Below are 22,129 nucleotides of genomic sequence, written 5' to 3'. Positions count from 1 at the left end.
TAATATACCCATCAGGAAAATGAGCTGCCCAAAGTAATATATTTTATTGTGCAAAAAAACATTTTTGTTCCTTAAATAATTCCCATGTAAAATAATGAAGACCGAAACATTCTGGACTCAGAGGTTTCGCTTCTTCCAACCCTATGAATAAATCCATCAATTCTGCTTTATCCAGTTCTACACTGTGGAGGGCTGCAGCTGATCCAAACTGACTATCGGTGGAGGCAGGGTACACTCCGGTCCATCACAGATCAAACACAGAGAGACAGATAATCACACACTCTCACATTTTCTCCCACGGCACTTTGGAGTGACAAGTTGGCCTCAAATGTATACAAAGTTCACACAGAAAGTTCACCAACTGGTCTTGAACTGGGGATATTCCTTGTTGTGAGGTGAGACCGTTATCCACCACGTCACAGTGCGGCACTGTTATTAGTAATAAGGCCGACTCGAGACGTGCTCGACGAACCAACATCACAATATTTTTAACAAAGAGAAGAATCCAGTATCCGCATCAATGAACTGTGTGCATCATCTTTTATAAAATAGAACGACTCAGTAAAAACAATCAGAACGAAGTAGATCAAAATGAAGCGAAACAACCACTGTAGCATGTTATTTGTACACATTCTCCCCACTTTCACTCTAGTTTCCTTATCCTAACTTTTCCTGACATCCAGAGGACAGAGTGTCCTACTTGTTTACCAAGTGTCTCACCTCAACGTTTCCATTGTGCATTGTGTTGCCTCCATCAGATGATTAATTAGCCTTGTTTATGCCTTCGGAGAGCGCGGATCTGACCAGTTTCGTGACACACCCTGGCCGAGGATGTACCCACAGTGCTTGGCTTTGGGTGTTTCCTTTTTTTTTTTTTTTCTTCTTCTTTTGATGAGAAGTGGAGCAGAAGGTTCAGGGCGACGGGAGGAGCAGAGACGCTGGGATAGTAGAGCACAGCACCACTTATAAATAGCCTTCTCCGTCTCTCCTTTTCGTACTCGCTCTCTGTCTCTTTATCCAACCATTTTTCTGTCAACTGCAGCTTCGTTTAGGTTTATCCAACAAACATCTTGATTCTCTTTACGCCACAGTACTTGTGCTTGCTTAGGTTCAATGTGCTTTACTCATGTGTCACTCTTCAACACCCCTAGATATGCGACACAATACTGAGAGATACAAGCAGATATGCTATGATGTGCTTCTTTATTTTGTGAGAATAGGATTTAAATGAGGATTTATTTGTTGCTGAGAGACAGGGTAGGAGTAAGATAACTGTGACAGCACGACTCGAAAAAAGACAAGTCAGCCTCAGCATGACCGATGCAATTTTGCTCCCGTTATTCAATGATGATAAATTATGTAAAGGAGCTCCTTACACACTATCTCACATTCATATAGTATACACTCCAATGCCCTCACTTTCAGTTTCAGTTTGAATGCTTAGACTTAGGTTTCAACAACTGTTCAGTCTGACTTCATAAAAGCAGGACGACTTTTTAAAGAAAATCGCCCCTGACAAGAAATAAAACATTTGATCATATGTGAATTCTTTCGTGTGTCACGTTAGAGAGCAGAAGATACCTTAAAACAAAAATGGAATAAAGATATTACCTATAACCTGATTTAAAAATTTCCTGAATATTTTTCCATCCATCCACCTTCTATTCTGATCTGATTTGGGAGCTGGAGCAGAGCCCAGCCGACTGTGGACATACAGGATCACCTTCAGCCTGCAACACCATGTTGGGCGAACGATTTATAAGAAAGCTGTATGAGTAGATTTGAAATGCAATATGAGAAATACGTTCTTCATATATAAAGTTACCTCATTGATATTTACCTTGACATCATTCAGTTTGTAAATCCCACAATTATAAATGACTGGATTTTAATATGAAAATTTATATATGAGAATGAGTTAACATGACGGACCAGATAAGTTGATTCTTTCAGTTTTCAGTCGTAATTTTGTATACAACTAATCATCTCTCTGCTCCAGCAGTGAGTAGTATTAATCTTCAAGAGAAGTGGATACGAGAGTAAATAGAAAATCAGAACCTATGTTTTGTTCCAGAGGGTTCAAAGGTCCAAAGGTTCAGAAAATGAGTTTAGACAGAAAAAGTGTTGCTGCTCGTCACTTAGTGTTATAAAATCTAATTCCTTGAATGTCAAATGATTCACACAGTTTTCCCTTGAGAGGTGGACATAACCTCATGGTGTTTTCCATGATGCATCTCTTGATAATAACAGTAAAGAACTTTCCCCCAAAAAAACTTACAACAAACAACTATTATTGAAAAAAAAATATGCTATACAAATTATATAAACAACAAGACACAGAGTAAATAATGAAATAAAATATATAATCTCTTTACCAGTTACAAACTGTATGGATGCCCACAGCGCCGCCCTGCATCTGGAGCAAACCTGATGTTCAGTGTTTTATCACAGAGTAACTCGACATGAGCAGGCAGAGCTGCAGTTAAATCATCAGCCTTGGAATTGGAGGATGGATCAACCAGCTGAGCCAGAGCAAACAAACAGTCCGACAGGATTAAAGGGTGAAAGGTTACGTCAAACCAATTTCAGTTCAGGGGTTAAATTGATTGTCATTTGTGCCAAATCAGTAAAATAATTCCTGTAAGTAATGGCAACTCCATCGGTTTCTGTGTTTTAAGAGCAAGATGTAATGAGTCCATTCTGATAATGTTAGTAAATATAAAACACTTTTTTTTTTTTTTTTTTTGTAACTGCAATTTAAAATGTAATTTCCAAAAGTGTTTTTTCCAGACTAATGTTGGTGACAGCCCGTCGTTCCCATGTCTGCACAATTTTTAAAGCTTACAGTGTGAATGTTTTCTCATCATCTCGGCATCACAGTGTCTCTTCCAGGCTCATGCTATTTTGATAGTAGTGAAGTATCTGGCTTTCACTGCAGCATCACGACTGTCAATGCTTTTATCTGCTGTTCAGTCCCGAGTCTTAGTGCTGTGCTAAGTTATCTGCTCTGACTGAAACAGTCACAGCCCCCAGGACGAGCTGAAAACACTTCTTACTTTTGATCTCTATGAAGTACAGTTAATATCGTCTGTGTAATTCTTCACATCATGCAAGGTTATATTTTGCAGTTGGGATTGCCTGGTGTGCCAGTTTTGGCCAAAACGCTGTATGCTTGACCCCTTGATAGTGGCTAGACTTGATCATACATTATACAATACAGTGACAGCTGTTTCCAGCTTTGGCCAACGTTTCTTACATAACTGCATCTTTGTCCCCAGAATACATAAAGAAACATTTAGAGAACTCGCTCCACAGAAGTCAAACCAGTGAGTAACTCTCACTTGAGGCTGTAGCAGCAGGATAATAATAACCCTTATAGTTCTAGATATCCTCGTACATTTGTTGTATACATGCATCCCTGTGGGCACACCTATAAGGCACGGAGGAGGATGAGGCCCGCTGAGAGTGCTGATGTTGAAGTGGACGGAGCGGTGCGCTGCTGTGCGCTGCGTCAGACGAGAGAGCAGAAATTGATCCTCTGATAAAAGCTGCGTTTCCTCGGGGAGACCTGCTTCCTGTCTAATGGCTGTTAGGCAGCAAGAAATGGACCAGGGAAGGGAATGCTTGCAGAGCACTTATACACTTTGACATCATACACGTCTATAGACAATAACCGTGTGTTTGTAGGAAGAGGAAGAGATGCAACTCACACGCATACAGACAGGCACACGCACGCACACAGAAAGTGAGAATTAGTGGTCGACAGAGATGGAAAGTTTCTTCTTGTGACCGATGGTGTGGCTTCCTTCTGCGGAGGAGTTGTGATGGAGGAGAGTGAAGTCACAGAGGAGTTAACACAGATGGTAGGACGTGAAGGGGTTAAGCTCATAGTGCAAAATAACACAGATACACACGGACAGTCCACTCAAATCACGCAAATATATCCGCCAGATCATACTTGCACTTGAGTGTATCAACCAATGAACTGTGTGTGATTCATTGCTCTGTACTCATTTCCTGATGGAATATATAATGAAAGAAACATTTCACATTTTAGAAAGCGGCCGTGTGTTTGAAGCTGATCCGATTGTGTTTCTGTTTTGCACCCAGGGAGGCGAGCACTGCTACTATCACGGAAAGGTCAGAGACATCCCCCACTCTTTTGTGGCTCTGTCGACCTGCCATGGACTTCAGTAAGTGCAAACACTATGGATGTGACTGTTTCGATGTGCCTGCCGGTGTTTTTCTGAACTACTGCTGTTGCCTTGGTGTGTTCAGATTCCAGGCTTTTGTTCCCATTTATTCATTAGGTCAGTATAATTAGTTTTTAGCCAGACTTCCCTGCCTCTATGCGGTTTTCGTCACACAGGTTATCGTCCACACATGCAGATGTCTTCTCTTCTTTTCTGCTTTTTCGTCTACCTTTCCCGTCTTGGCTGTATTTTTTTTTTTACTAACGTTGATATTTTTAGAGTTTCTTCTTCAAAACAGCATTTTGTCAGCTTGACGGGTCAAAAACACGCCTTCTGGGAGAAACACAGCAGCTCTGTGTGTCTCCATTTGGAGTCTGTGTATCTATATATACAAAGTCAATAGAGGTGCTGGAGCAGTCATGGAGAGCAGTGATTTATTATGTATTGAAAGCCAGAGTGAGGGAAAATAAAGAAGCTTTGAATAATTAAGCAGATGTAATAACATTTTTCACAGCTGCTCACACACTCTCCTGAACAAGAAACTGAATTTTACCCCCAAAAATTGGACAAAGACAAGAACGTAAACAGTTTTGTATATACAAGTATTTGTGATGGAAGTGGTTATTCTTCATAAGTCTCCACCTTAATATGTCTTGCTTCAATTTTACCAGGCTAAATAAAAACAAATATTCAGTCCAGACTGATACTTGCTGCATAAGCTCATCTAACTGGTGGCTTTTAATGCAGTTTGCATATTCTGTGGGTTTGAGGCAATAGGAAAAGAAAGTTGTCAACACAGCAAATTAAGAAGTGGTGCAAGCAGAATAATGAAAAGGAGCAAATTAATTAATCCAGTGCAAATGAGATGAGTGTGCTGCATGCAAGGGAAATTATGTGGTTTGGACACAGTAGTTTGCAATGCGACAGAAGAGATTAATCAGTGTTTCTATCTGTTATATTTAAACCGTATTGTTTAGCCGTTAATTACAGTATGGCTGCTGCTTTACAGTCAGACTCTAGAAGTGGACGTGAAGGAGGGATGGGACGTGGGAGAATGGAGGGAGTCACAAGAGTTCATCGTGGTGTCAGAGGGTTTGACATTACAGGGAGAGTATTTCCCCTTATGCTGAGTCAGGTGTTTACCATAATATGCATCCTGCTCTCCCCGGCCTCTCTTTTTCTGTCTCTCTTGTCTCTGTCCTACACACACACATGCACACACCCACACAGAAATCTGACCCTGCAATGCAATAGGCTATTAGCGGCGTATTGAGGGATTCTGCTCACAGCTTCATCCATCATGTGAGATGAAGTCCCTCCGTCAATAACTCCGGTTCCCGATTGAAACCGTTTAGTCAAGTTTGAGATTTTTGACTGGAAGAGACTCACGCTGGATATTAAGAGCCTGAATACTTCACTGCAAGTTGTTTCTCAAGAGTATACTTGATACAAGCTAAAAGCTAATGTTTTTGTCCAGGAGGCAACAGATGAGCCGAACTGTAAAACATGTACAGTCATTTTAAAAACCTCTTTTTCAAACTTTACCAAATCTTTGACTGGGTTCTGACGAAGGACCCTGAAATTTTCTGACTTTATTTTTTAACCAAACAGTAAATGTACAGGTCAGACATTATCTGCAGATTTTAAATAAACAGCTGAATGTTATTCAATGGGTTAAATAAATGACACTTAAGGTTTATAAACTTGGTTCGATTCAACTGACCTGGAACAGATCGACACTTTTATCATGACATCTGTCCAACTTCCAGCCAGATTTGAGGACAATTCCACACATAGAAAACAGAATTAAAACTTTGTACCTTGTGCAGTTAAAATCCTCACTCCTGAGAGGTAAGACTATCACCAGACATTCAAAGTACTTTAATAAGTGCTCCGTTCTCCTCTACGCTCCGTTTAAAATAAACTTTGGCCCGTGTTTTCTGTCTGTGTACATGTGGGCGTCTGTAATCTGCTGTAAGTGCTCTGGTGGACCCGGACCAGGTGTGTTGGAGGTGACGCCTCCGCGTTGAAGGCCAGATGGGCTGAAACAAAAAGGATGAGAGAGAGAGAGAGAGAGAGAGAGAGAGAGAGAGAGAGAGAGAGAGAGAGAGAGAGAGACGATTGGAAGAGAAAGATGGATTGTGTGTCTCCTGCCATGTTCACCCTCATGACTTCACAGTTTGACCTGAACAATCTCTTTAAAAGCTTCAGATAAAGTTAATTAATGGATGACATCCAGTCACGTGCTCGTGCTCGCGGGCGGACGAGCGTCCACGAGAAGACCTTCAGCAAAACAGCTGCTTGAAGAAGAGCTGATGATGTGACTTTCAGAAAGGATTGCTCCTCAATTATAACGTGTGTGTTGCGGCCTCTTTCAGTTTTTCAATACACAGTGAGTGGTCGTGCACATAAAGTCTTATTTTTCTAAATGATGCCCATCATCACCTGAAACACAAAAATGTTTCAGGTGGAAGGGCAGTGGATATTACAGTTATTACCCTGACAAATGCTTCATTAATACACTAAGACCCCGAGCAACAGCTGAAGTGACTAATCTATCACAGTGATCGCTGAGGGGGAGCATTATTTCTTTCAATGATGAATAAAACAACAGAAACCTGATTTGTCCTCTCTCTCTTTCTCTCCCTCTCTCTCTCTCTCTCTCTCTCTCTCTCTCTCTCTCTCTCTCTCTCTCTCTCTCTCTCTCTCTCTCTCTCTCTCTCTCTCTCTCTCTCTCTCTCTCTCTCTCTCTCTCTCTCTCTGTCAGTGGAATGTTTTTCGATGGCAATCACACCTACCTGATTGAACCTGGAGGACAGGGCAGCAGTGATGTAAGTACTCTGTAAACCTGTGTATCAACCTTCAAGGAGCTGCTGATGTTCCTTTTCTTTTTTTTTTCTGCTGGGGGGGGCAGGTATTAGTTTGTAACCCCATATTGTTTCATCCCCAGCTGCTACTGGACCCTGCTGGAATGTGCATGATCATATAACTAGTCAAAGGAGTGCTGGGGTTGTATTTTTACATTTGTATTAAGATGCCAGCAGTGTCAAACTAATTTCGGTTCTGTGGCTACATATAGTCAATATAATCTTGAGTAGGCGGGACCAATAAAATGATTGCATAATAATCTGGCAATAAGAAAAATGCTACTTCTTCCTGCTGCATCACTGAACTCTACTTACAGGCAACAGTGCTGTGTTGTGTCTGTTACTCTCGCACTGTGATCCCCTGTGAATATATTAGATAAAGCAATTATTTTTATTGAATGTAATTTCTTCTTGTTGTGTTGGTGCTTTGCAAGGACATCCCTTAGGACTGTGAGCCATTTGTTTGTTTCACAGATCTACAACTAACTTGGGTCAGAGCAAAACATGGTGCATTCCACTTATTGTTCTGGTGATGTAAGGATGTTATCACTCCAACGTGGTTCTTACTTGACTTAATAACGTGCACATTTCCATCGTCTATATGTTTTTTAATTGTCAACAAACCAGCTGATTTACAAACAGCACTCTTTACAGTAGGACTGTGTGGAGAGGATGATTGGTGAGAATACTCTTCCTAGTACTGCAGGACTTGTTCGGGGGTCTGTTATTGTCTGCAGAGATGAGATTGAGACAAATGAGAGTCCGTTACAGATCACGCACCATTTGCTGCCACTTTTCCTTTCGGAGCAGAGAACACAGCCCTCGGGTCTCAGGACAGGGAGATTTGCAGGGTCACAAAGCCATCACACAGCCGACGAGCTCACAGACAATTAGATGATAACAATTACCGGCATTATGGTCACAATGAAGGGACAGATCTGAGATAGACGCCTTGAGCATGAGAGGGAACGCACACACTGCTGATGCTGTGTGTGTGTGTGGGTGTGTGTGTGTGTGTGTGTGTGTGTGTGTGTGTACGTACGCACGCATGTGCGTGTGTGTGAGGCTTTTTTTTTTTCCTGGTCTTATTACAACCTCCAGAAAAATAGAGTGTCTGGTGTTAATCACTAAGGGACAAATGGGACCAGATAAGAGAGGTCACGACCTCCGTGTGTGTGTGTGTGTGTGTGTGTGTGTGTGTGTGTTGTTCCAGCCTGGCACACAGACCTAGTTAAGTTTTATAACCATGTGACACATTCGGTGCCAGCTGTGTCTCAAGAGCCGGAAAGAAAATAAATGAGGAAAATTTGTTCGTTTTTAGGATTTTTTGCACGAAAGATTTGAGGAAAGGGAAATAACTACAAATCCTTTTTACTGTTTCATCGTCATGTAGTGGTTAGCACGACTGAGTCACAGTGACGCTATATCCTTTCTATGTGGAGTTTGCATGATGTGTGTGGTATTTTCTGTGGCTACTCTCTGGTTCTCTCCTGAAGTCCCAGAACATGCATTTGAGGTTTATTGGCACTTCTTAAATCATCCACAGGCGTGAATGTGAGAATGTGTGATTGTCTCTCTGTGATGGGCTGACAATCTGTCCCGGGTGTATGAGCTGGGATCAGATCCAATGTGTCCTCCCTGACCTGGAGGAATTGCTATTGAAGATGGATTGATGGACACTTATGCGCATCAGAATAAGTGTGGAGGTGTGGAATGTCTCAAAGAAATTAATTTAAAAATTAGAAATACAGAGAAAGGGCAACAGCAGTGCTTGAGCCCACTGGGTTTATTTAATTTCTTTTAACTGCTTTCTCTTTTTTCAATCTTTTCTTCTTCATCTCTCCTCTACCTCCAACATTCCTCTCCAGAGTTTTCTGGAAAGACTGAATTATTCAAGAGACCAGAGACACACACACAGATCTTAACTCAGAAATTGCAGCAGCACTCCTCTACACAGTTTCAGTGTCTCAGTCGCCTTTTTTTGGTCATTCACACAAACACTGCGATGTAAAATGCACAGTTGTTTTGTAAGTTTATCATGCCAGACATTGGGTCAGAGCGCTGCTTTGTATCAAATATTAAAAATACAGCAAGCGCTACATGACTTATTATCGCATATGAAGAGCTGAAAGCAAGACATCAATCGCAACTACAAAGCTAAATTTAATTTCACAAATCAACAATTCAAATAAATTGTGCACTGAATCGCGAATCTGTTTAGACTTGTATTCTGCTTGATAGACTCTTGTTTTCTTTATCTTCAAAAATTCAGCAAAATTAATGATGTAGGAAAAGTCTATTCAAGTTTGAGTGGTATATGTTTTACTTTCATCTGACAAATACAATATACTGTGTAGTTTGCAGAGAAATGAATCATAAAAGCATACAGGTGATTTTAATAGAAGAACACTTTTACTCAATATTTACATTTTGAGGTGATTTTAGCTTCAGTTTGTATAGTTCTTCAAGACTTAACAAATAAAACACATCTGTTTTTACACATTTTATGCATGAAACAAATAGAAGACGCCAAAACGAACTTTGCCTCAATCGCCGGCAATATTAGAAGCCACGGAAATGGATTTTTATTCTAAAACACTCACTGATTATACTATTGTGCTTAATAAATTCTTTTAGTTTTAATATTAAATTCATATCTCCAGCATCCTGCATTGTAATCCATGCATGCCCAGTGTGCACAGAATACTACAGTGATCTGTTGCACGTCACATTGTGATTTAAAAATGTACTTAATATCTGACAAATAGACATCAGAGCAGGTTTTTGTCTCATCTGAACAAAAAATGTCAATATTTGTTGAACTATTATCTTTGGCCATGTTTCTATTGTTTAAATCATTACATTGTAAACTTTGTCAAATATGTTTTGTTGACGTTTGATTCTTGTGGTGGTTTACCTCCTCTGGCGGGATTGGTATTGTCTGATATTTTCCGTCTGCATGAGAGTGCTGAGGGACAGCTCTGTCCTGGTTTCTCCTCAGTCGGCTCTGGATGGTCCTTCCGGACTGTCGTCCCCCTCTGAATTCCTCTCAGTGCACCACTGTTCTCTCTCACTTTGTCTCTTGGACGACAGTCTCTTTGGTTTCCATGCGGACCCCCAAACACATAAAGCTCTGCTAGAAAACCTAAGAGCTCTCCTCATCTTGAGTGCGTCAGGGGCTCTTTCAATAGAGCTCCTTATTTGTGAGGTTGTGTCCTCAGTTGTGCTTTTGTTGATGTAGACAAACAGCCACAAGTCACTCTTTATCAGACAGTAGCAGGACTGAATGCAGAGGCTTTTTGTCCTCTGATGTACCTGCAATGCTAATTGTGGTTGTTCTGATGTTGAAAATAAAATAAGTGGGGAGAAGAAGGATCCGTTGGAGGCTGATCAGCACGGCTCCTGTTGGCCATATGTTAAATCCATCTGCCTTTCTTCTGCCAAGGCAGAACAAGTTCTGCAGGACATTAACTAAATGTGTCCTGTACAAGCTGATCTTGTCACGTCACACAGCTGAACTGGTTTTAAAGTATCTTACCATGTTATGCAGACTGGCTTGTATGTAAGTCGACAGCCATGGCGAGTAAAGTGGGGTTTATTTTTTTATTTTTTATTTTTTGCCATTATGAAAGTTCTCAAGCAGAGAACGTGATGTTCCCGGGTGCTGTGCGGCCGGTGCATTTTGCTCTGTGTAAAGTGTGAGCACGGTGCGTGCGGACAGTGTGTGATGCTGACTTGCAAATACACGAAACACCATATGTCTTAGCCCTCTTGTTTATAGAAACCTTTGCAGACCCGCCTGCACCTGACAGCCACTCTGGCTACACCCACCTTTCACTGTCTGAGGATGATGTGCAGTGTTAGTGTGGGTGTTCAGTGTGGCATCATGATCCAAGTCTGATAAAAGCTATGATTAAAATGAATAAAAACATTGTTTTCTGCATTGTTGTACTAAGGTAATTATTATATGTTCATAGGCGTTTGTTGAGGTTGTATTGTTTATTAAAGAGAAGTGCCTATTTGACTACCCTGTCATTACTTATAATTAAAACTGAGTCAATACAACATACACAGTAAATTCTAATAGTCTCTTGCTGTGCCACTAAAGAAGACTTGTGTTCTCCCTTGTTATATGGGTATTATATTTAGTAAATACAAAAATACACTCTATATGGTGATACTGTTTGGAATCCGGCTAATACTGTGATAACACATGAAAGATGCAATGTTTAAGGCTTGAGTTAATGTCCATGTTTATAAACATACTGCATTTTTAGAATAATAGAAAATAAATTGTCAAATTGAATGGATGTATTTTACACACCTCCAACAATTATCTGAAGCCAGCACTGCTGTTGAGAGAAAGCTGCATCTGCTGTCAGTTTAATGCAAACATTTGATATCTAGCACCAAACAAAAAGTATACTGAATTAGTATCACAACTTAAATATGGATAAAATCTGAAATCTTTCATTCTAACAGGTCAAAATGTCAAAGTAGTACAAATTTGTTGGAAGAAATATTTTTGTAATATTTTAACTTCACACCGTAAAGATGTTATTAATAAAATGAGCTGTTTTATTCTGATCTTGAATGGGTACATCTGAACTCAGATTGTAAAGTGTGTTAGATCAAAATCCACCAAATGGAGAAATTCGCTGCGTTTTGAACACTTTGAGTTTCACATTGTTAAAGTCTCAAAAAGCTATTCCAAATTATATTTTTTGTTTGTTTATTATTATTGCTCCAGTGCTCAGATGTTGTTTGCTTAAACCTGCAGATGAGGGGGAGGGTTTAAGGGGGAGGGAGTTTCCAGGCACTGAGGCGGGTGTGTGGATGGTGGGGGGTGGTGGCAGATTTTATTTTGGTGGGGGTGTTTGCATTAGATGCCAAAGGGAGGATTTTTTATGGTAGCTGATGCTGGAAACCCCTGACAGTGTGAACTGGTAGGATGAAGAAAAAAAAAAAGGAGGGGTGGAGGTGGGGGGGTTCTCCCTGTGGCCTGAAGCCAACTTCATGTTACTTCCCCTGGACCAGCTCATTCACACATGAGAAGACGGATCGGGAATGAAAGGCGTGCTCGCCCTCCTCCCTGCTTAGTATTCATGAGCCAGCAGTCTGGGTCTGAGGTACTGTCTCCCTGGGCAACGCAGGCCCCGCCCCCGAGTCGCTCCAGCAGGACATATGAAAGCCATCTGTGGAGACCCTTAATCTCCGTCAGTGCACCGTCCCTGCCGACTCCGTACATTGTGTGTGTGTGTATTTTTAAGCTGAGATTATTGGCTGCGAGTGACGATCCGGGGAACAAAGAAAAATGCTTTATCACAATAGTTTACTCATCGGCTGCTGCTCTGATAAAGACAACCAGAGTGTATACGTGCTCCAAATATAGACACAGACACATAGAGACACAGCTCTGTTGCACGCTCCTTTTAATTAGGTTCTTATTAACCATCAACCACTGAAGTCTTTAGTGTCACATCAAAGGAGGAGTCGGTTCCAATAATAGCATGGCTGTTCACTCGACCTGCATTAACGACAAGACACAGCACTGAGAGTCTAAACACGTTTAAAACTTTGTATATGGTCGGGGTCATAGAAAAGATTTTAAATGATAAAATAAGCTTTAGTGCAAAATCACAAGAGTTGTTGAGGATTATTAATGTCCTTGTTTGTAATTGATTTTTTTTTCTTCTCAAGCAGCTTTATGTGACAACACAGACGTTCCAGACACATTTCCCCGAGGGGACAAGAACTGCAAGTGCCTCTTATCTATTATGCAAAGACTTATAAAAGATTTCAGATTGAACATTTAACATGGGGAGAATTCAGATTTTAAATGCTGGTTGATCCCAGCGACAAATAACAATAGTATCTGATAATATGGAATGAAAACATTAGGAAGTCCTGCAATAAACAAGGGTGGACAATACTTTCTCCTATTTTTTTTTTTTAAGTTAGACTCAAAAGTTGGACCAGTTTGGCTGCTGCACAATAAAGACCAACTTTTACTTTGAAGGCTCATGCACATTTGATTATTGATTCCACTGAGTGTAGTGTAAGTCCTGATAAAACCTGTGTTAATGTCTATTACAACATTGGTCTAAGTTTGACAAATAACATCACTACTGCCAAGTAACCTAAAATGTCAGGATCGTTGAAGAGGCATCGGCTGGTGGAACCCCAGACTTCTGAGTTAAAAAAAAAAAATTATTCCAACTGAAAATATTAATTTAATCACATCCACAATTTGTAATTCAGTTTTATCTCTTAGTTTTTGATGATCAGGATCAACCAGCCGACTATCCACATTTCTCCTTCAGCATAAATGAGACTGATGCCTCATACACAGACACCGGCACACATATGCATTGTGATTTGTTTGTTTTTTATTTAAAACAGACTCTGTAGAAAAAAAAAGTCTCAATTTAATTGACCTGAACATTAAAGAACCACACAATATAAGACAAAATTAAAATGTTGATCAGTGCTCAAAAACACACATAGCGGCAAAACTTCAATTTGGCCAAATCAGAACGATGATCATTTCATTAGTGATCCAACAAGCTTCCCGCTAAGTAAGCAAAATTACAACAAGATAGCAGAAAGAAAAAAAACATCTCTTAAGACCAAACACAAGATCTGATATGATTTGTTAGTGTTCATGATGTTACCGTTGGTTTAGTGCTTCCTTCGTAAGACATAAATGTATTGATATACAGTGAATAGGTTAGGAAATATGCAAAAACATTAAAAAAATACTGAAGGTTAACAGGAATGGTGAACAAAGGCAATGTAAACTGGCACAATATTCACTTCATTAGTGCATTTAAAAAAACTATAAAAGCTGCTCTTCATAGGCCGCTTTGACATTAACAGTTCATGTTACAACACATATAGGCGTCACTTAGTGGTTGTCTTCAGGATTTAGTGTGTTTGTGTCTTCAGTAGTGATCACAGTGGACCATCACACCCTATTCTTAAAACAAGCAGAAGTCTTTTGAATTTGAAGGCAATGGCTCCGACAATGGACGTAACAGTAGTGAAGTATTTCATGGACCAGCTGGGAACCTTCAATCTCAAGTGATTGTTACCTGTTTGCTTGTAGCTGCTGTGTAAGCTGGTCCATTGGAACAAGTGGTGGCAAAATGAAGGTTAAATAGTGGCACAGAGCAGGTGGTTAAATTCTTACTATAGTAAATATATGTTTATTTTTTTCTATTTGTACTAAGCTGAATGCAGTGTGTGTTTGCACCAGTGCTACAATAATCTTTTTTTTTCTTCCTTTTTTAAAAACGATAAACTCATCCTTCAATTTGTATCTCCAGGCTTATTTTGACTGACTTTCATCTTCCATAATCAGCAATACACAGACCTGGATTGACTTAGTTTTTGAAGCCATCACTCCAGAAGCTGTAAATAGCCTTCATATTATTAACTTCCATCCATCACAGTCTATTAGTTTTATCAGTGGTGAATTTCACGGAGGTTTATGAGCAGAGGCCTTCAATGTGTTGAGGCTGTCAGCCTCTCTCATCTCACTGTGGCTGTGTCAGCACGGGAATGTCGATCTCGATGGCAGACATCCGTGAACGGGTGGAGTAGCGATGGCCAGCATAGCTGGATGCGTATCCCTGAGAGGGAGCGTAGCTCTGAGACTGAGTGTAGCTCTGGGAAGGAGCGTAGCTCTGAGATGGAGCGTAGCTCTGGGAGGGAGCGTAGCTCTGAGACGGAGCGTAGCTCTGAGACGGAGCGTAGCTGTAAGCTTGAGTGCCTCCCACCTCTGACCCGTACCCATCTGGAGCAGAGAGCTGAGACATGTACACCTGTGGTGCAGCAGGGGCTACTACACTTTGCGTGTAAGCCTGCGTGGGCAGAAACGGCTGAGTGTCGATCACTGTGGGAGGAAACGTCTGTGGTGGGAAGGGCTGCTGACCATAAACTGGGGACGGCGGAAATCCGTTGGCAGTGAGTGGCTGGGTGGACGGAGAGGTAGACATTGAATGGAGAGGTAACCAGAAGGGTGAAGGCAGCTTCTTACACATGCAATACCACATGAACATGAGCAGCGCCGCCAGCATCAGCCCCCCAGAGCAGCCTATGGACACATACACAGCAAAGCCATCGGAGAAGATGTTGTCGTATCTGATGTTCATCTCCTTGGTGCGGAACAGGAACCACACTGAGGGTGCGATGGCGATCGCTCCGCCCAAGAACAGGAACATCCCGGCCACCAGGTGGCAGCCCGCACTGTTCACCAGGAATCGGAGGGTCTTGATGTCCGGTTCAGGTTTTTCAGAGCAGCAGCAGGTCTTACACATCCCCGTCATGCACAGCAGCAGAGCTAGAGAGCCAAACGCCAGGCCTGTAGGAAGGCAGAACTGCAAGAGGCGTAGATCCAGCTGGTCCACTTTAGAATACCACTGAAAATAAATAAAGATATGATCGCTGTTATGGCCAGTTTGGACGTCAAAAAAGAAACCGAGACAATTCAAAAAATAATACCTCTGAATCATAGTAGTAACATCCTGAGTAGCCATCCTGTTTCACACATTTAGACCACAGCCCGTCATACACGCTCACGTTCTTGGCATTGCGATTGAAGGTGACGAGTCTGGTTACTCTCCACTGAGGGATTAACGCCGCCACAGCAATCCCACATACCGACACAAAGGCAATGATGAAGGCAAAGGCATTGGTGGCGTGGATGTCCCGGCACGACATGGCTGGCCGCTGCTCGAAGGAACTGAGGCTGCAGGGAGAGTTCCTATTCCTGGATAGACAGAATAAGTCAGATGAAGACCTATGCATGGAAAATCCCACCAGCAAGCAATGACACTCAACTCAAGATATTTAGTTTTGTAAACAGAACTCCAGAAAAAAAAACTAAGTATGGCTATTCAAGCTTACCCAAGTGGCTCCATTCCAATAGATGAACGCTAACTGTGCCACAGAGTGACCCAGCTCTGGGCTACCCCGCTGTATTTCTATTCACCACAGAGCAGTTGACCCAATATCTGCTGTCCCTGAGAAACAATGCTCTCATTTCATCAGCAAACAATGTGGGAATGACTTGGTGGCTGAGCTTGCAGAGTAAAGAGTGTCTATGCAGCAGTGCATTACATAGACTGTAAACTGAACAATAAGCAATTGAATTAGAGGTTTGCTGCAGCGTTCATTTTCTGACTGCATGCAAGAGTAACTGACAACTGTAACCGGCCATGACGATGCTACTTTATTTTGCTTTTAGACGGACTGCAGCTGCTTTGCTTTCGACACATTCCCAAAAACAAGAATATTAATAGCATTTTCTGGCTGCGTATTGTCACTTTTGGAGCTGGATTAAGTTTTCTTTGGCGTAGTGTCAGTATGTCCATGACTGATTTATCTATTTACTGAAACTCAGTAAGTACTATGACTTGTATGGTCTTTAAGATTGTAAACACTTCTATGTATTGTAACTATTTACATTAGGCAATCATAATTTCTTTTTGTAATATCAGTTTTTCTAAGCCTGGTGTATTTCTTTAACACGTTTTCGCCTCAAAAAAAGTCCATTATATTTCTAAAAAGTCTGATTAGGTAAACTGACTCTTGTTTGTTTAATAAATCAAGTGGCTGAAACCAATGGATGGACATTTACAAATAACCTCGGTTATATGACTTTAGCACAATGTCCATGCAGGGATTAGACACGCTTTGTATTCAATCCAACTTTAAGAGAGAGAGAGAGAGAGAGAGCAGACATCGTGGATGTGTAATAACAGCTGTTTAACCAGTTATTAGTTAAAAACAGACATTACTGTTGTGACTGAGTCATTAGCTCACCAGGCGGCTATGCTAACCCAAGATAGCAGGTTAACAGGCTGTGCTAAATTACACCTCTCATACCTCTTTAAATCGTCCATATATGCACAAAACACATTACATCTTTAACATTTGTATATCCACGATCGAATGACCGAGTCAAAGGGATAAGCAGAAATGTTTAATTAGCCTGTTAGCAGGTGGCTAAAGAGTTAGCATTCCAGTGAGCTATCCTGTTGCATCCCCTCTCGTTCACTACATTTAAAATAGGCGGACAATACCTGATATTTGCAGTTATTCCGGTGGCTTTACAGTGCGGGGGGTGGCATTTCAGCTCGTTATGTCCTTACATACTTAAACGCGATTAAAGTCGGTCTATTTTTTTTGTTTGTTTTACAGTAGGCGACTTCGTAAACAGGCTATCCGGGGGTTTGTGCCCTCGGCGATGCCTCACAGGTGCCTCGCTTTGGGCGTTGCTGAGGCTGTCGGGTGTTTGTGCCCTTGGTGTGATCTCACAGGTCTATAACCCTCGCTTTGGGCGTCGCTTTCTTGTCTAATAAATTTAAATAAACCTCATTTTGAGAGAAAAAGGGGGTAGAAATGATTTGAAAATACGTACAGAGCAAATTAAAGATAGGTACAATTCTGTATTTAAAAAAAGGTTATATGCTGAATGTTTTTATACTAATACTAAACCTTTTTATTTTTTTAAAGAATAGGTGAAACATATGGTACAATGAAATATTTCATATTTTTTTGTGTACTATTTTTGATGTTCATACCTTATTAGCTAATCTTAAATCCTAAAACATACAACGCTTGGATTCTTTGAAAAAAAAAATTTAATTATTGTTTATAAGCAGTACATCAGAAATATAGGTGAAAAATGGACTTTCATGTGTTCAAATGTTTACTACTTCATGGGTATAATGAAAAATGAACTAAATAATTGTATTGCTTTGTGGTATACACAGCATTGAGTTTTCTGGGATTTCTTTCTTTGCTTTAACCTTCCAGGGAGACGTTCACATTCACATGGTTTACAAATCTGCAAGGAAAGATGGAGTCAATGACCTCTTCACTGGTAAGATGATTGCTGAAGATTCAAATTTAATGTGAAATTATTATTTATAGAATCATAATTAGGACTGTTTATAAAAGCTGTGTTTTAATCCATTTGGTTTAACATTGAATTCTGATAGCAATTAATGTCTTGATTGCTAGGTGATCTACCAGAGCCGCCTTTTCCAAGCCCACCATTCCAAGGCTCACGAGATGTTCACAGGAGGAAAAAGAGACAGGTATGATGAGTCTGCCGTGTCCACAGCAGATGGAAAATCATAATCATTAGCCGATGGGCCCACTGTGTGCTTATGTGAGTGCAAGATAAAGTGATAATTGTGCTGATGATGCAGTTTATCAGAACCTCATTACATGTTAGTCTTTATTCCCAAAGACACAGAGGCTGCATGGTTGTCTACCTCTCTTCCCACACCACAGCTCTCCACCCGATACATTTCTTCTTCCTCTTCATCTTATCCTCTTCTTCTTTTTCATAAATCATTTATCACATGAGTAGAGGCTGCTTCCATCCTTGTCTCCCTCAGAGTTAGTCAGATGTCTGCAGCTGTTTGTCTCTCAGCCTTCAGAGCTGCTCCCATCCTGCAAACAGACAAACCAGGTTTAGCTCAGCGAAGTCCATACTTATTGATTTGTTGCTTCTTTTAAGTCATTGCAATCTTTTTGTTTACAGTGCTGCTCTGAAATATTCACTCTTTGCCATCTTGGTTGAGGAAAAATGAAAAGAAAAGTCAGTCTGTCATTATTATGAATAAACTGTCATCTCTTCTCAGGCCGCTTGGTTGTCACGGAGTGTTGAAGATGAGACCAAATACATTGAGCTGATGGTGATCAACGACCATTTCATGGTGAGCTTTTGCTTCGTTCTGGCTTCATTCTAGATTTATCAGAGACAGGCCATGAAGATTGTCAGTCTTTCAGTTTCCAGTTTGTCTGGTTGAATCACGGTTGGATCTGCTTTATATTCTTGCACATGTTTCACCTCTCGTCTGAATGAGATGAGATTGTCAAGTTGACAGCTGAGACGTCCAAATGGCTTCGAATGAAAATCAAGTTGATAAAAGGAAATACATGTATTTCATTCATATGTGCACATTTGCATGTATATGAGATGTAAAGTTAAGCTTTCAATGGAAGCCTCTGCTTTATAATCAAAGTAGGAGTATGCACTTCAAATGGTGCTTTTACTGTTCAGAACACAGCTTTGATCAAATTCCGTTGACTAAAAGCCACTGAAACTGAAAGTATTCTGTTTGTCGCATAATAGAAGTGACATTTGGACCAACCTGATTGTGCAAAAAAAAAAGTGTACCTTTATACATTTAACGGCTTAAATTGTATTTGTTCCCGATTATGAATCACATCTGTTTTTTCTTTACTCTTCTGTGTCTCTCTGTTTTTTACTTCTACAGTATAAGAAGCATCGGATTTCCGTGGGCCACACAAATAACAATGCAAAGACAGTGGTCAATATAGCTGACGTGGTAAGAACTGTATTGATCCTCTTCTTGGAAAGCTTGCCACAAGCACTCCCGAGTACTCCAGCTGAGCACGCACTGCACTGATTTCTCATTTAACCAAACTCTCTCTTCATCTGGCCTCTACTCTGCTGTGAGCGGCCCAATAACCAGCCAGCGAAGAGTTTTCAGATTTCAGAGAAATGAAGCAGTCATGTCTTCCCACTGCTGCAGTTATTCCAGTGTTTGATTATGTGTAGCCGCATCGTGTCGCCGTGTTACTGAAATCTGACCTGCTCCAGGGTCAGGTCTGTAAGCCGATCGTCTGGTGAGGCTGCGGAGAGGTCATGCGTTTTGCAGTGCCCTTGAAAATGATCATATGAAGCCGGCTGTATTTGGGTTTGACACATTGCTTCCCTCAGCTAATCGCAATAGCAATTTCCTTTCATTCAAAAGGCAGTTGTTACACCCGTTATCGTCAGAGAAGCTGCAGATTGGACTTTCCATAATATCGTTTTGTTTGAATTTTTTTTCTGCACTTGACTGAAAGTACAGAGTTCATGTGAACAACCAACATCATAAAATCAAAACAGAGTAAGATGGAAAGCAGCAGAGTCATCACCGTCTGAGGGCAGTCCTGGTACTGGAGAGCCTCCACCCTGCATGGTTTCAGCTTTATCTCATCGTTTGTTATAACTTTAATGAGCAGCTTGCAATGCTGGTTCGTGCAGAGCTTCATGATAACACACTAATAAAGTTTTGGGTGTATTAGAGCTGGAATACATTGAAAACATGCAGGACCAGGACGGTCCTCTGTAAGACTGATAGTTTTTAGAGTCAGGAACTCCCCACGCAAGTGGACAGAGACAGACACTAAGAGGGGGTTTGTGGCCAGATTGACGCTGAACCACACACATATCCCTGACCACTGCCCCTCTGCTTTGTCAGCTTTATTTTTTTGGAGACTATCGACATCCAGTTTAAATGTGGATGCTTTTCTCTCCTCCAGCCCGAGGCCCCAGCAGACTCCCATCTTATGAAAGCAAACATTTTTATTTGCCAGCATCATGGCTGGTTTGTCCTTCAGACTGTTACCTTGTTGACTGTCTGGGCCCCAGTGATGTGTGGCTGTGAGGTGGCAGAATAATATCGGCTCGGGGTGTCAACCTCAGTTTGCTTTCAGGACCACGTTCAGACCAATTTTAATGCCAAAATGTTGTTTTGGGGAAAAGGAGTGCCGGCACAACCAGAAAATGTTCACTTTTATTCATGTTTTGTAAGCCTATAATTTTCTCTTTCAAAAATGCAATCTGGTATCATCGGTCCTGAAAATTGTCAAGTCACATGATTTCTTTGTTCTGCAAGCAAGTTTTCACAATGTTTTCAAATATTGATCACATCATTTCATTATTCTTTTTTTGTGATCCGTTCAGTCATACAGACACTTTGAAAACTTCAATCCAACTGATCTTTAAATGATGACTGTGTGACTGCAAAAATACTTTCATTCTTCAGATTTTCAAGGAACAACTTAACACCCGAATTGTGTTGGTTGCCATGGAAACCTGGTCAGCAGACAACAAGTTCAACATCGACGACGATCCCATGGTGACCCTGAAGGAGTTCATGAAGTACAGAAAAGATTTCATCAAGGAGAAATGTGACTCCGTTCACCTCTTCTCGTAAGTCTGGATCTAAACTAATGGACATTTTTAATCCTTTTTTTTTTTTAGATGCTCTTTTTAAATTGAAGCTGTCCATTTTTTTTTCAGAGGGAATCGCTTTCATAGCAGCTTGGGTGGAGCATCTTACATGGGGGGAGTTTGTTCTCTCACTAAAGGAGGAGGAGTTAATGAAGTGAGTTGTGTGAATTACATTTCAGTTTATTACATGTTTTCCTGTCATATGATGCATTATCACTCCTTCAATTGTATATATTTAACTGTGGTTTTGAAGCGCAGAGCATGCAACATCTGGAGAGTCCTTAAAAGTGAAGGAACAAAAACTAAAAATCATTATAATAAATAATGATAAAAAAAAAAAAAAAAAACTGGGCAAAATTATGTGTTTTTGGTTTAAATAAAATATCTTTAAACTGAATTTATTGTAGGTGTGATGGAGAACATTTAGAATTATAACCAGCTTATATTTAGAAAAACTTCAAACAAATCTTATTCAGATAAAAGTTTGCTGTTTCTTCAAATGTCTTAATGTAGTTGTGGAGGTTATGCATTTTAAGTGTTTCTTTCCTCCACATTTGTTGTGTAAAATTAAGGTTAACTCAAGTGTTGAACTACTGACAAATCTTCAGCACTTTGCTTTCCTGTTCTTAATTTCTTTTAACTATCTTAATATTATATCTTTTTTTCTTGCCTGCCTACAACTGCAGATGGAAACTAAGCAGAAACCCATCTGGTTTCTGTCCTTCTCTATTCTGATATCTATTTAATAATATTACATCGCAATATACATAAATGGAAAGGTGTAACATTAAGTTTAACAGTCAGTAGTTTCAGTGAATATATAAAGACTTTATACATCTGTTCTATAACAGTGCCAACTGTTTATAACGTCGAAAACTTGGGAGGGAAACCTACAATCTGAAGAGTCAGTTAAATAATTTGTGTGCTTCAACGAGAAATGTTTTCATGATCTCCTTTAGTTTCCAGAATGCTTTTAACACTCTCCCTCTGTTTCTCTCTTTTTTCCCTCCTCTCCCATTTTG

At 40.5% G+C, this 22,129-nt stretch overlaps 2 protein-coding genes across 5 annotated transcripts in view; one reads left to right on the top strand and one right to left on the bottom strand.

Moving 5' to 3' along the window:
• adam22 (ADAM metallopeptidase domain 22) overlaps nucleotides 1–22,129 on the top strand; it is a 52,456-nt gene that overhangs the window by 19,496 nt on the left and 10,831 nt on the right. For both annotated transcript variants that reach the window (XR_013935615.1, XM_080471331.1), the window contains exons 5-12: nucleotides 4,111–4,193; nucleotides 6,961–7,024; nucleotides 17,885–17,951; nucleotides 18,092–18,168; nucleotides 18,721–18,795; nucleotides 19,360–19,431; nucleotides 20,920–21,086; nucleotides 21,177–21,261. Coding sequence is in view for 1 of the 2 variants with exons in the window: in XM_080471331.1 (XP_080327457.1) it covers nucleotides 4,111–4,193; nucleotides 6,961–7,024; nucleotides 17,885–17,951; nucleotides 18,092–18,168; nucleotides 18,721–18,795; nucleotides 19,360–19,431; nucleotides 20,920–21,086; nucleotides 21,177–21,261 (690 nt within the window). In the remaining variant the exon portion in view is untranslated. The remainder of the gene's footprint in view (nucleotides 1–4,110; nucleotides 4,194–6,960; nucleotides 7,025–17,884; nucleotides 17,952–18,091; nucleotides 18,169–18,720; nucleotides 18,796–19,359; nucleotides 19,432–20,919; nucleotides 21,087–21,176; nucleotides 21,262–22,129) is intronic.
• On the bottom strand, nucleotides 13,428–17,314 carry cldn12 (claudin 12). 3 transcript variants are annotated; one of them, XM_080471332.1, is made up of 4 exons: nucleotides 17,149–17,314; nucleotides 15,971–16,086; nucleotides 15,566–15,833; nucleotides 13,428–15,483 (listed from the first exon to the last, which is right to left on the bottom strand). In XM_080471332.1, exons 2-4 carry the CDS (start codon nucleotides 15,982–15,984, stop codon nucleotides 14,599–14,601), a joined length of 1,167 nt encoding a protein of 388 aa, XP_080327458.1. In that variant the 5' UTR covers nucleotides 15,985–16,086; nucleotides 17,149–17,314; the 3' UTR covers nucleotides 13,428–14,598. The 3 variants fall into 3 exon arrangements, with proteins under 3 accessions (XP_080327458.1, XP_080327460.1, XP_080327459.1); XM_080471334.1 differs by lacking the exon at nucleotides 15,971–16,086; XM_080471333.1 differs by lacking the exon at nucleotides 17,149–17,314 and having other exon boundaries at nucleotides 15,971–16,102.

Source organism: Lipophrys pholis (assembly GCF_963383615.2).
Source record: "Lipophrys pholis genome assembly, chromosome: 9".
NCBI classification, from domain to species: domain Eukaryota; kingdom Metazoa; phylum Chordata; class Actinopteri; order Blenniiformes; family Blenniidae; genus Lipophrys; species Lipophrys pholis.
The sequence above is the reverse complement of the archived record's forward strand: the minus strand, read 5'-3'. Positions and strand labels throughout refer to the sequence as shown.

What these genes read in the sequence shown, in the direction of transcription:
- cldn12 (XM_080471332.1), bottom strand. An exon ending in GTTACTACTATGATTCAGAG is followed by an intron (nt 15,484 to 15,565) that starts GTATTATTTTTT and finishes ATTTATTTTCAG; the next exon opens with TGGTATTCTAAAGTGGACCA.